Genomic DNA, 12818 nt, shown 5'->3' on the forward strand with positions numbered 1-12818 from the left:
GTTTGATAAAAAAGTAAAATTTAAAAATGAATGTGTTTAGCGATTTCTATGATAAAGTTGTGGATAAACAGGAAAAAGTTTATAGCCTCTAATTGGCCATCATTATTATGTCTTGTGAACTGGTATATTATTGTGAAACATAATTATTGTGATTAACGAGAGCATAGTCTATACTATAGTAGTTTATTATCGAGACTACCTTTTGAGCTGAATGCTTTTTCTTTAAGTCTTTTTGTGTATTAGAGCTCTAATAATTGCACTCATCGGTGTTCAGTGTACATGGTGCGTTATATATACAACTTATATACTATTTCAAGATTCAAGAGCGAAGTCTTTGTTATTTTTATTAGTTTGGCGAAGTTTACTAAAACATAATGTTTGTACGTTATATTCAGTATACCTTTTAAATTTAAAACGCTTTACACTTATCGGAGACATAAATACAGAAAACATATAACCTCTACAAAAATCCTAAAAATCAAAGAAGAGAATCAATATGAGTAATGAAACGTTTCACAATTATTTAAAACAACTATTAATAAACTCATACACGCAGTTTCTAATTGTGAAATTGAATAAAGACAATTTCAGTAACACTAAAACCTTAAGAATTTATAATAGAGTAATAAACAAATGTTATTTTCACTTCATAAGAATAAAGCATAATTCCATTTATTGCACATTTGGTGCATATATTATAATACATTTTGATCTTGTGCCTATATTCAAAACCGTTGTGATGTAAGTTACACTTTGCTCAGCCTTGCACTAGCGCGTGACGTAACATGTTTTGCTCATCATGTCATTGCGTACAAGAGCAAGCCCGAGCTATCATCCTACATCACGTTATAACAAGCAAAGATCGGTTTTCGTAATCAGGTTAGATCAACTACAATAATAAAACAGACGTAATTTACAATGTTTGTTATTAAATATGATAAAGTGTCAATGATTAAACTTGTTCAGAGTATTGAAAAGCATCCAGCCCTCTACAACACTAAGAAACATTTTCCGAAGGATGAAGTAGATTCAGCTTGGGACAAAGTTGCTATAGAAGTTGGCGAAAAAGGTAAATTGACGAAGATTTAATTGTAGTAGTGAGGAAATCTTTAAATTATTTTGTGTCCAGCTTATGCCATGAAATCAATTAGAATATGTAGTGTTTTATGTACACAAGGATTAGCTAATACAATAACCAACATAAATTAGGTTAAATATAACTTTTAATTCAGTGCAATTGTAATTATTATTTATTTCAACAATTTCATGGAATATTATAGCAACAAGCCTATTGTTTTAGTTAATCTCATTACTACCAATATCTATTTGTTTTCTATTTTTAAACCTGAAGACAAGTAGCAAGTGTGGACATTATTAACATGCATTTAGTTTTAGAACAAACTATTTTTAGCTTGGATTACTTTTGTCAATTTAGCAAAAGAAATTGTTTTAATATGAATGTTAACCTTGACATGGTTTTATTTATAATTATTCAGTTGGAATGTGATAGCTTATTTTATATTAGGCCTACTTATTTCCAAATACAATTAGCTACCTTCTCTCAGGCACTCGCATCAATTTAAAAAAAAAAGTATCGAGTAGATTAAATAGCATTTCTTTGCATAAATAATTTGGTAATGTTTTAAAGACATTGTATCTATTTAATATATTTTAATGGATCTCACTTCTTTATTACAAACTTTAAATTTAAACAAGTAACTTCATACAAGGTTGTAGTATAATAAGCGACCAACAACACAATCAGATGTTGATTATCGAATGATATGGAATCATCGATATTCATTACTATCCAAAGTACTGAAAGCAAAATGTTGGACCAACTAACGTAATAGATATTTTAAAAACCCGTATGGTTTGGCTAGTTTTCGATCTTAGTAATTACAGTAATGTGTCAATATTAATGTAATTTACGTACCTTATTTATTATAAAGGATAAACATGGCTGCTTGTGAAACAAAGAAGACATGTATACATCACTGTTCTTGTCGCCAATGGTCAATAACAAAATACATTATTTAAATTTTGAAATTATTTCCGAACACGTTTTTGCTTTTAATCAATTTAAAAAATAAACGATGATGTCAAATTGAATTAAGTTTTAGGCTTTAAAAATGTTAGTATAGAGAAGCTATATTTGTAGCTATATTGTCCTAAGTTGTATTTTAAGTACTTTTGAACCACGTAGTACTAACTATTACTTCACGGGGTAGACATGTATGATAGCATTTAAAAAATGCTTGAATGGATGCAAGATGATCGGCAATACACTCACTTCTAAGATCAGTTTTTAAAGATTTCTTCCGGTATAAAAACATTTTGAGCCAATATTTGCATATTCATCGTCAATGATCTTGTCGTTGTCACTAACCTTCTCCTACATAAATGAAATAACAACAGTCGATAATGACACCACTAGCAGCAGCTGGTAATGACGCCAGTAGTCTAAATGAAGAAAGCTGGCAATGATTAATTATGAATACTATCGATAGGTCAAATGTTGTATTTGATAGTATTGATATTTAAAATTGATAATCATTATCCGATTATGTTGGTGACCGCTTATTATACTGTAGACTCGTATATCGTTTAATTATTTTTTAAATGGTAAAAAAGTTAAATAAAATGTTTATGTAATAAGCTATCAGGTATGGTATCAGTGAAAGTAGCGGCCGGAGTTGCCAATCTATATATATCGTCCTCCTGAACAAAACTATATATACGGTACCCCCTGTGGTGTAGAGAATGCAAATCACAAATAATCATGTATTTTAATCATGGAAATGGGAATGTCATTTGTGGTTATATTTGTGCACTGTGCTTTTTGTTATCTATCATTTTCAGCATTATCTATGGCCGATAGCTTATCTAAGTGTTTTGTGGTCAGACTAGCTGAGTACAGAATCTAATAACCATCCCGTGCAGTAGCATTCACTGTCTTATGGATACAATTCATTACTTTACCGTGGATTTATTTATTAACTCTAATACCGCCGGCAATTAGTTTTGAAAGTTATTTACGTGTTTGATTGTACATGACATAAGCAGCTAAAATATTAGGAAATGGTTTTTTTTTTCTTTTTTATTTGGTCAGCCTGTTTTTTTCAGAGTGAAAGTATCAGTTTGTCATGTAATAGTGTTATTTTTAAATTGAGTAAGATTATTTTTATGTGATCGGAAGTTACCAGGTGTTATGTAAGAAGGTATTGTGTACATACAAAATTAGGAAGTTATGGTTATGTTAGTTTTGATTATTTATTAAACTTGCGTTTGTTTTTTTACACATATTTGTTTGATTGTAAAACCTTTGGTTTAATTTATTTGCATTATTTAAACAAATATTTTTAGCCTTACCAGTAACGAGATTCATGTTATTAAACTATTGCAATTGCCCTCCTGAACAAATCAATGTAAGGGGGTTGAAAATGACAAATAATAAATTTTAGAACATTAAAAGTGGAACTAATTGTCTTGCAACATAGTAGTTAGTTATGGTTAAGTGAATTTACAATATTCTTTTGCTTTGTCAGGTTGCATTTTCTTGCTAGCAGAAATGGCTGGAGGCATTCATAATTATGATACTATGTTTTACATATATCGCCATCAGCGCGGGTGACCACCATGGTGCCACAGCCCCGCACTGATGGTCGGAAGCATTTGTGCAGGTTGATATGTACTTTTATTTTCAGAAGGTCTAAAGTAACAAAAATGTCTTTTATTTGGGTAAAATTTCCTTGTTGTCAGCATTAATGTTATTTTATGAGTACGGTACAAAGATGGCGTAACAGCTGATGTCAGCAGCAACCAATATGAAGTTGACTCGTGGTTATAACAAGACCAAATGATGCCCATAGAACAAATGTTACTATATGCATCAATAAAATAGTTTTTACTTTTAATGTTGTATAACGTCATTATTTGTCATTGTAGTCACCCCTTGAAACCTTATATTGTTTCGTTCAGCAGGACAATAGCAATAGTTTATTAACATAAAACTTGTCTTTTGCCACTCCTACTGTTAATTTCACATGTATGTCACTATATTACAGGCTTATAAAATCAAGTCACTAAAAGAGGCCACAAAATCAAATGTTTTTTTATCTATTAATGTTTCTTACGGCGTGTTATAACTTTGTGGTATACCAACATTTGTGCTTTAATAACTCATCACTTGTTTAATATTTTCACTTTGTATAGTAGTTAAATATTTTATGTGTGCATCAATATTTATCTTACCAAGTGAGGGTAGAATTTTTATAGGGTAAGGAAAGATATTTGACATGCTAACCAACTGAATTATGTATTAACCTATTTATGTAATGTAACGGGTTTTTACCCTTTAGCTGCCAATGTCTGATTGATCAGATCACTGTGGTTCAGAGGAGGACTTGATAGGTTGTTTTCGGCGGTTTGTTGAACTGCTGAAGTTGTAGACTGGTAGGCCTCATGGTGTTTTCGGGGTGCGCAAAAAGCCCTTGAGGCTTAAGTGCATGGCAGTAGGCCGCCCCAAGGGAAAAAAGAAAAGAAAAATGGTGACCGCTAACTTCCAAATTGACCAGCCGTTGAGGAAAACATTACTTTTATTTTATTTACATCCTTTTAAAGTTGCTTTCGACTGGTTCGGTTTTGTTTTGAAGTACTGTTATGATTTTTAAGTTGGTATCAATAATGACCTTCTCACTGATGTTTATTTTTAATTATTTTTCTCTCGTTTTATACTTCACACTATACAAATTTCATATGAATCTATTTCCAAAAATAGTTCTGTAATTAGGTTATAAATATAAGATGTAACCACTTTACCGATTGAAAATATTCCTGACAGATAAATATAGTTTTGTACAGATGTTTTGGTCAAAAGTGATTGTTTTTATAAACTTCTTATATGTAAATATATAATGTACAGAAAACTCTGTAAGTGCATGCAACATGTAGCTTATTTATATATGCAGTATAAATGAGTATTTTAGAAATGATCACACATTATATTTTTAAATATTTCTACTAATTCTAACAAAAAATTAAATTTGTTTCAGACAGCTTATGTCGGGATCGATGGCACAGTATAAAATCATGTTACATTCGTCATCTCAAATATACTGCTCTCAACTCCAAGAGACGACCGTATTATTTAGCAGAACATTTAGACTTCATGGTACCATTTGTCTCGGATCGAGTAAAGTAAGTAATCAGAGTTAGGGAAATAATTTTATTATTACAACTTAGAAAGTCTTTTTATGTAAGTATTTTAAACATTTCTGGTCTGAGTTTCTTTCAAACAATAAGGAGACTTTTTAACACTGGAAGTGGCAATAATTTTTTTCCCAAAATGGCAAAATACAAAGCGTGTTCAGAAAGTAAGTACCGTTTATTAAAAAAACAAGTGATACAATTTTATTTATTTTTTTTTTATAAAAGCCCAAACCTTAACTATTTTTTGACATAGTTTCCACCAATGTTTAAACACTTGTCGTAGCGGGTGATACCCTCTTCGTAGAAGGTTCCCGCAACAAATGTAGCCCAACTCCACAGCAGTTTTCACTTCATCATCGGTTTCAAAGCGTTGGGCGTCTAGCTCGCTCTTCATGTGCAGGAATATGTAGTAGTCAGACGGTGCCAAGTCCGGGCTGTAGGGCGGGTGATCGAACTCCTCCCAACGAAAATGTCGAACCAACGTTTGAGTGTCACCAGCTGTACGGGGTCGAGCATTGTCATGGAGCAACAAAATTCTGTTACTGACCATTCCTCTCCGTTTGTTTTGAATTACCCTCCTTAGTTTTCTTGGGAGAAAATCAGCAAAACACCTTTGTGGTTCCATAAGACAGTGCACATGATTTTTTGTTGCAGACATGAATTTTCCTTTCTTCGGGGATTGCGTGTGTCACCACTCCATTTACTGCTGTTTGGATATTGGTGTGACATGACGAACCCAAGTTTCATCACGTGTCCCAATTTTTATTTTAATCCTCACCACCATCACTATACTGTGTGTGAAAAATCAAAGCATTTCTGAATCTATTGGTTTTGTGCACATCAGTGAGCATTTTAGGAACCCATTGGGAACACAACTTGCGATAACTTAAGCGGTCTGTAACAATTTCGTACAAAATAGTGTGTGAAATTTGTTGGAAATCGTCAGATAGCGTTATCATAGTGAAACGTGTGTCCTCTTGGATTTTTTCGTCAACTGCCCTTACCAGATCATTGGAGACAAGAGAAGGCCGACCGCTCCAATTCTCATCATGCATATTTGTTCAACTGCCATTGAACATTCTAACCTACTTTCCCACCATTCCTTCACTCATTATGTCTTCCCCATAAACATCTCGAAGTTGACGATAATTTTCAGCCGGTTTCACATTCCTTGCGTTCAAAAATCTTATTACAGAACGAATCTCACAATTGGCGGGATCACTAATTGTCTTAAACATTTTAAACGTTCAGAGAAAACTGAAAACACAACGTAGAACAACTAAAATGGCGTGAGTCGATAGCCAGTGAACAAGAAGGACTAAGGTAAACCGCTTATAAAAAGACTCTGGGTGGTTTGAGTTCACTCAGGGTGTGGTAAATACTCCTCCGCCGATGTGATGCCGCCCCCTCCCAGTCTCCCCACCACTGCATGGCGCTAGCTCTATCGGATCATCTGACTGATCCCAATCAGTTGTTTTGTTCACTGCTGTGACCTGTTCAGTTGAACCCAGAGTTACTAATCTTCCTGCTAGAGCGATGTACTGGATTGTGTTGACTGAACAAAATGAAAGACTGAACAAAATTACCAAGTGAAGGAAAGAATCCACTTCCAAAAAAGTGAACGAATAGAGGAACCGATTAAGTTCCCACCACTTTTCATAATACCCAGGCTCACTTCTCCCCCAGTCGAGTTATACGATTGTGGTTTTATCCTTAATTGGTTTGCAGTGAACGAAAGGAACGACTGAACGATTTTGGGGACCAAGTGTAATCTAACGTTTTCTAAGTGTAATCTATAGTTTTAGTTAGTTCCATATGATGTTAAGCTATTTTTTATGGTTAAGGGTTTTTAAATTAACTTAATTTTAATATTATAAGTTTTAACGATTCTTTAAAATAATATATCTGATTTTGAAAAAATATAAAATTTATTCAGTTGGCAGGGAAAATTGAACGAAACGTTCAAGGTGAAAGGGTCTTTTGAAATATTCTGATCCGGATCATTCGTTCATCTGACTGGTCCGTTCGAATTGAACGGGTCAATATTGAACGACACATCTTTACTGGACACTGCCACTACACGGCTAACCTCACAACAAAATGCAAGCTGGACACATATATGGCTACATGGTCTGTAAAATTAATATTTTACGGTTAGGCTTCGATACTTGTTTAGGCCTACACACAAAAATAAAACATAGTTAGAGAACAAGTAAGTAGCTTCAGTGTAAACAAAACTGTGCGAGCGAGACAGGATCCACATAGCTGATAAACAGAGACAATTAGATGCTGGTCACACTCACCACCACTGCTCAACACCCCCCCCCCCCTCCCAAAGCCGGAGGGGCCCCTTCTGTGTGGTGCTGATCAGATATTTGCTTCTGTGCAGGTTTCTTTGCGAGCGATTTATCTATAGTACGCATGCGCGGACTACCGATTGCAGCGCTATGGTGGCAGTAGAATGAAACAGTACTTACTTTCTGAACACGCCTCGTAGATTGGAATTTAGCAATTTTTTGGGCTTTAAGAAATTTTCAATGTTAAAAAATTTATCACTATTTGATTTTTTTTTAAACTACAACCTCTCTGGAAACATTATTGACACCATAAATGAATTAATTTTACATCAAAGAATAAAGAAGTGTATTTTTATAATAAATGTATAAAGTAGGAATATGTTAGTTTCTAAATGTAGGTGGTACATGCTCTAGCAGTGTAAATTTTATTTTGAAAAAATCAAGTTATATAATATATTTAACACAATCACTGCGGATGACAAAATTACCGGCGTCAGAAAATGCGGGAATTTTTGTTGTTTTTTACTTCCCCAAAACGGAGTCAGGATAGCCGAAAGGGTTGTTCAAGGTATCCCGGAAGCTTCGTTGGCCGGAACGGGTAACGTCATGTCCGTTCCGAGTCTGCTCGTCATCCGCACCGGGTGCTGGTCCCCGTCTTGTATGTGCTCGCAGCGCACTAGGTTTCGGCACAAACACTCGTGAATTACACGTATATAGTACATGAATGACACATAGATAGTACTCGTACATCAATTACATGTTCGGGATGATCAGGGGTATCAACTCTTGAATAATGCAGATATCTCAAAATGCCAAGAAATCGATCTCGAGACATGTACTCCTTGTACATAGGAAAGTTCAACAACCAATGAGTTTTCCAATAGTCGTTCAATCGATTCAGTCTGACGTTGCCAGTCAACAGTAGAAGGCCTAAGAATGTTCTTAGTTCGGCCATCACTAAGTCCTTCCATTTGGTGATCCGAGATGCAGGAGTAGTGGTGGGGCTACAAAATAGTTCCAGGGCATACAGGATGGTTTGTCTAATGATATTCTCTAAAAACACAGTATCAAGAAGGAGATTGAACCAGTCAATTGGTTTATTGTCACTTGGAATGGGAACGAGTAAGCCAGGTTGACCAGTGAACGGCACATCACGTAAACCAGCCATGTCGCAGGCCGTGGCGGCCCACTGGGGGTGGGGGATGCTGCCTTCACCGTCCCTAGAACTGTTCGAACTCGACTCATTGTCTTCATCAGATGAAAAATTATTGTCAATAACATTATTGTCTTCCTCCATTATGAGTACATACACTTACACAGTCAACAGACACTATAATCCACTCACACAATATCGCAAAGCATACACAACAAACGAAAATGGTGAACCGACGATGAATCGCACCAGCTGACTCACCGAAACAGGCACACCTTGCTATGAGTGTTACAGCCTTCCCGGGCAACTGCTCAGCTCACTGAGGCAATACTGCCGTTCACCGCCCGGCCCGCCAAAGAAACATAAAGGTTACTGGATTTTTGTGCAACTGAAATATGGCATTTTTGTATTGCAATCAAACATTAATTATTGTTTTTACAACAAAAAATAAAATTAGAAAATGAACGCTTAAAATTTCTGATGAATTCTAAAATTTTAAATCTTACTACCTAGAAGGGGTACTATTAACAAATATGTTTAAATTTACAATATTATTTTTTATTATAAAATGAAAAGATGTGACTGGCACAAAAATAGGTATTGATCGTACATTTTCACTTTGAAGTTTATAATTTTGGTGTAAAAAGAAATGTTGTATCTTTACTTTTAATCGACACTAAGTTTAGTTTGAACAAAGTAAAAAATAAAGATACTGCGAGATTTTGTATTACATGTATAATGCATCAAAAATCGATTATAACTAGTTCCAAGGTTTATCCCTTTTTGACCTCAACATTCATAAAAAATCTTTTTATTCGTTCGAGGAATTCTTTTACACAAAATTTATAACACTCTTCGTGCTCCAAAAATCCAGTGAGATCAACTGATACCCATATGAATACCATTCAAATTTGAATTTATACTTACAAAATTATTTTAATTTCCTTTTTAGCTAGCCTTCTAAAATAGAAGATTTGGTTCTTACTGTGAACAAGCTGTAGTTATGAATTGTCAAGAACCTTCGTGACTTGATGGTAACGAAGGTTATTTTGATTTCTTATTTCAATATTAGGAACATTATTATTATTATTGTTGTTGTGGAAATACTTAATGTCCATGATATTTGATTCCAGTCATCATATTAGAGTAGTGATTATTAGTTGGCCACTGATTACAGGTCCTGTGAGTGTATTTTGACCTCTGATCTGAAGCATGCCAGAAATTATATTTTTATCTCCTCAAACCATCCATTGATGCTCTTGATATTTGATTTTCTCAAGAGTTTTAACCAAGTCATTATAGTTTTGTTTAAAATTCACTAAGTGTCCCATAGGAAGAGATAGAAATACATTTACTTGAGGCTGCAAGACTGCTTTGAAGCCAGTTGTAGATAAGTTAACGAATATGCTGTTGCCATTTTGTTGAATCGTATACTATTTCAAGGTACTTCATGAACCCATGATTATCATTACTACAAACTAGGTTTCTCTCTTTGAAGAAGTCTTAGTGAGTTGTGTGTCTCTATGCTTGTGCCATTACAATGAGCCCCAAGATGATAGTAGGTTTCGTTATATAGCCCTGATCCTAGTAATTGGGTTGAATCTTTTGCAAGACCTAAGAATCTTACTAGGCCATTGAGCTCACTTAGAACAAATTTGAGGTTCCTTGTCAACTTGAAAATCTTAACTAGATTTATCCTTAGAAGCTAATCCGTTTCAGTCCTTTGACTAACTAAGGATGTCATTTCAATTACAAGGTGGCTATGAAATTGTTAGTTCAGCATCATGGTACACTGGAAGAAGAGTTTATTCTAAGTTAGAACTTATATTTACCTACCATGTTTTTCATTAAATCCATCTGCTAAACAGAAGAATCAGTCATTTTATAGTTATTCTGTTTACACCTATATCATAGGAATTCAAAAACAAAATTAGTTCTTTTTTTACTCTTACACAACAAACAGAGAGTTTTCTTGCATCTTCTGCACATCTTATGTTGAGCCCATGTTTTGTCTTCATCTTTTATTTTCAATTTAAAATTTATAAAATAAACTTTCTTCAAACATTTTATGATTATTTTTAAGCTTTGTATTATACATTTGGCACGTACACAACATATGCTGTCAGGTAAACACAGAACTTCTGTAAGCCATATTCCAGAAATGAAATAACAACCACAGTATCATTTGAATACCGAGTATAAAGTGAGTGTGACATTAGATGGGCAGCAATACTGAACTTGACGAAACAATCTATTCAATAGCAGATAGTTTATATTTTAGTTCCTAGTACCTCAGATAACAAGTCTAAAAAAGCTCCACCTCATCAGCAATATTACTCACTATTAACTTTTAATTCAGCACAATTATGTACTACTCTGTTTTTTCCATTTGTTGCTAAGTTCAGCTACAATTAAAGAATTATTGTGAAAAGTTTTAATTTTAAGGTAATTTTTTGATGTCAAAAGGAATACTAAATTAGTTACTAAGATAATAAAGAATTTTTCACTGAATAAAAAGTAAAACTTGTGCCTAGCATAACAAATTAAGTTATAAGATGTCTGTTGTATATTACAAAGTTCCCCTTTAGTTCATTCTTCGACATCCAGTGTTTCATTACACACATTAAGTCATTATTGCTATCATTCAAAATTTGTTCCGACTGCAACATCTGGTTTGATTGTGATTAAACATTCTGATGGAAGAGGTTATTAAGACAGAACGGAGCTTAGAAATAATTATTGTAAAAACGTTTACCTACTGTTTAATTTTTTTGAGGAGGGAAAAATATGATAGCAGCAGAGTTATAGAATCGAATTATTGATACTAGAAGTATTGCTCTTGTGGTAAAGACAAGGCATAAGTTTTCTCATATTGCCAGAGCCATTCTTCTTTTAAAACTGAAATGGCCAAGAGCCACCAATAATTGTTATTTTTCACATTATAATGGTTTTTGTTGTTGTTGCATTTAGGAAATTTCTGTCCTTAAAACAGAATGAACTGGGGAATTTACCTTCCTACTTGAAAGATGCGTTACCACCAATGCATCCAATGTCCTCTTTTCTCAAGCAGAACATGAAGCATGAAGAGCCAGAGATCAAAACTGAAGTTGTGGAGATTGAAGAAGTGGAGGAGGAAGATGAGGAGGATGAGGAAGAGCTAGAGGAGGAGGTCACTGAGCAGGACTGGATGGGTGTATGCTCGGAAAATCAGCAACCCTCATCCTCCAAGGTATTGTCTAGAAAGTCTACTTCTAATAATACTAGCTCGAGTACACCAAAGAAAATCAAGCTGAGTAATGAAAGTAATGAGGACATCAACTTCTTCAAAAGTTTGTTGCCTGATGTTGCGAGGATGTCTAGTCATCAAAAGCTCAAATTCAAGCAAGAAGCTTTGAGCATCATAGAAGATATTCTGTATGCAACTGATGAAATTAACATCACAACATAGCGTCAGCATTGTTTTATCTGAGTCAGATTAATATAAGACTGTACCAATTTTGTGATATCTAAATAAAATCCATTGAATTAGTTATGTTACTGTAAACATACATTTCCAATTAAATTTATGTAAATAAATGTTTCGTATGGGTATCCTCCAGGGGTATTCAATATGATAGGTATTCAAAAGCTGAGTTCGATTGTATGTGATTCTAAATTATTTATTTTACATTCTTAAGATAAGTCAGTTATGTATATAGGTATTTTTTTGTATTTGTATGCACGTGTATAACTTATTTCTTATCATTTGAATGTTACTTGTTTAGAAAGAATGAGCTTATATTAAAATGTTGCAATTTAACTCCATTGGACAAAAGTAATTTAATAAAAGTATAATTATTGTTTCAAATATATAATTTCTACTTCCCTTTGACCTAAAGAGCCAGCTGCAGTGAAACAACCTTAATTTTCAACACATAAGAACAATGTTAATTTTTTATTATAAAACTATAGGAGATGCGAATGTTGAGTTTTTGCTCAATTTCATCTTCCGTTTAGTGTAGCATCTGAAATCTGACAATATTATAAACTTGACCCCTGGAAGCTAGAGTCCATGTACGTCTGAATACAGTAGATCATGAAAAGAGTGTGATGTAGCTGTTCAAAACAAACTCAATGTCGTTTCGTCATCAGAGACCCTAGGTTACAAAAGAGGTGTT

The 12818-nt window shown here is 33.9% G+C and overlaps 1 protein-coding gene across 1 annotated transcript; it reads left to right on the forward strand.

The window, feature by feature from the left end:
* Positions 1–793: 793 nt before the first annotated feature.
* On the forward strand, positions 794–12512 carry LOC124362583. The gene is made up of 3 exons (XM_046817219.1): positions 794–1069; positions 5055–5199; positions 11632–12512. The coding sequence occupies exons 1-3, from the start codon at positions 919–921 to the stop codon at positions 12107–12109; spliced, it is 774 nt and encodes a 257-aa protein (XP_046673175.1). The 5' UTR covers positions 794–918; the 3' UTR covers positions 12110–12512.
* The last annotated feature ends 306 nt before the right edge of the window (positions 12513–12818 follow it).

The sequence above is a fragment of the Homalodisca vitripennis genome, chromosome 5 (assembly GCF_021130785.1).
Source record: "Homalodisca vitripennis isolate AUS2020 chromosome 5, UT_GWSS_2.1, whole genome shotgun sequence".
Lineage (NCBI taxonomy): Eukaryota > Metazoa > Arthropoda > Insecta > Hemiptera > Cicadellidae > Homalodisca > Homalodisca vitripennis.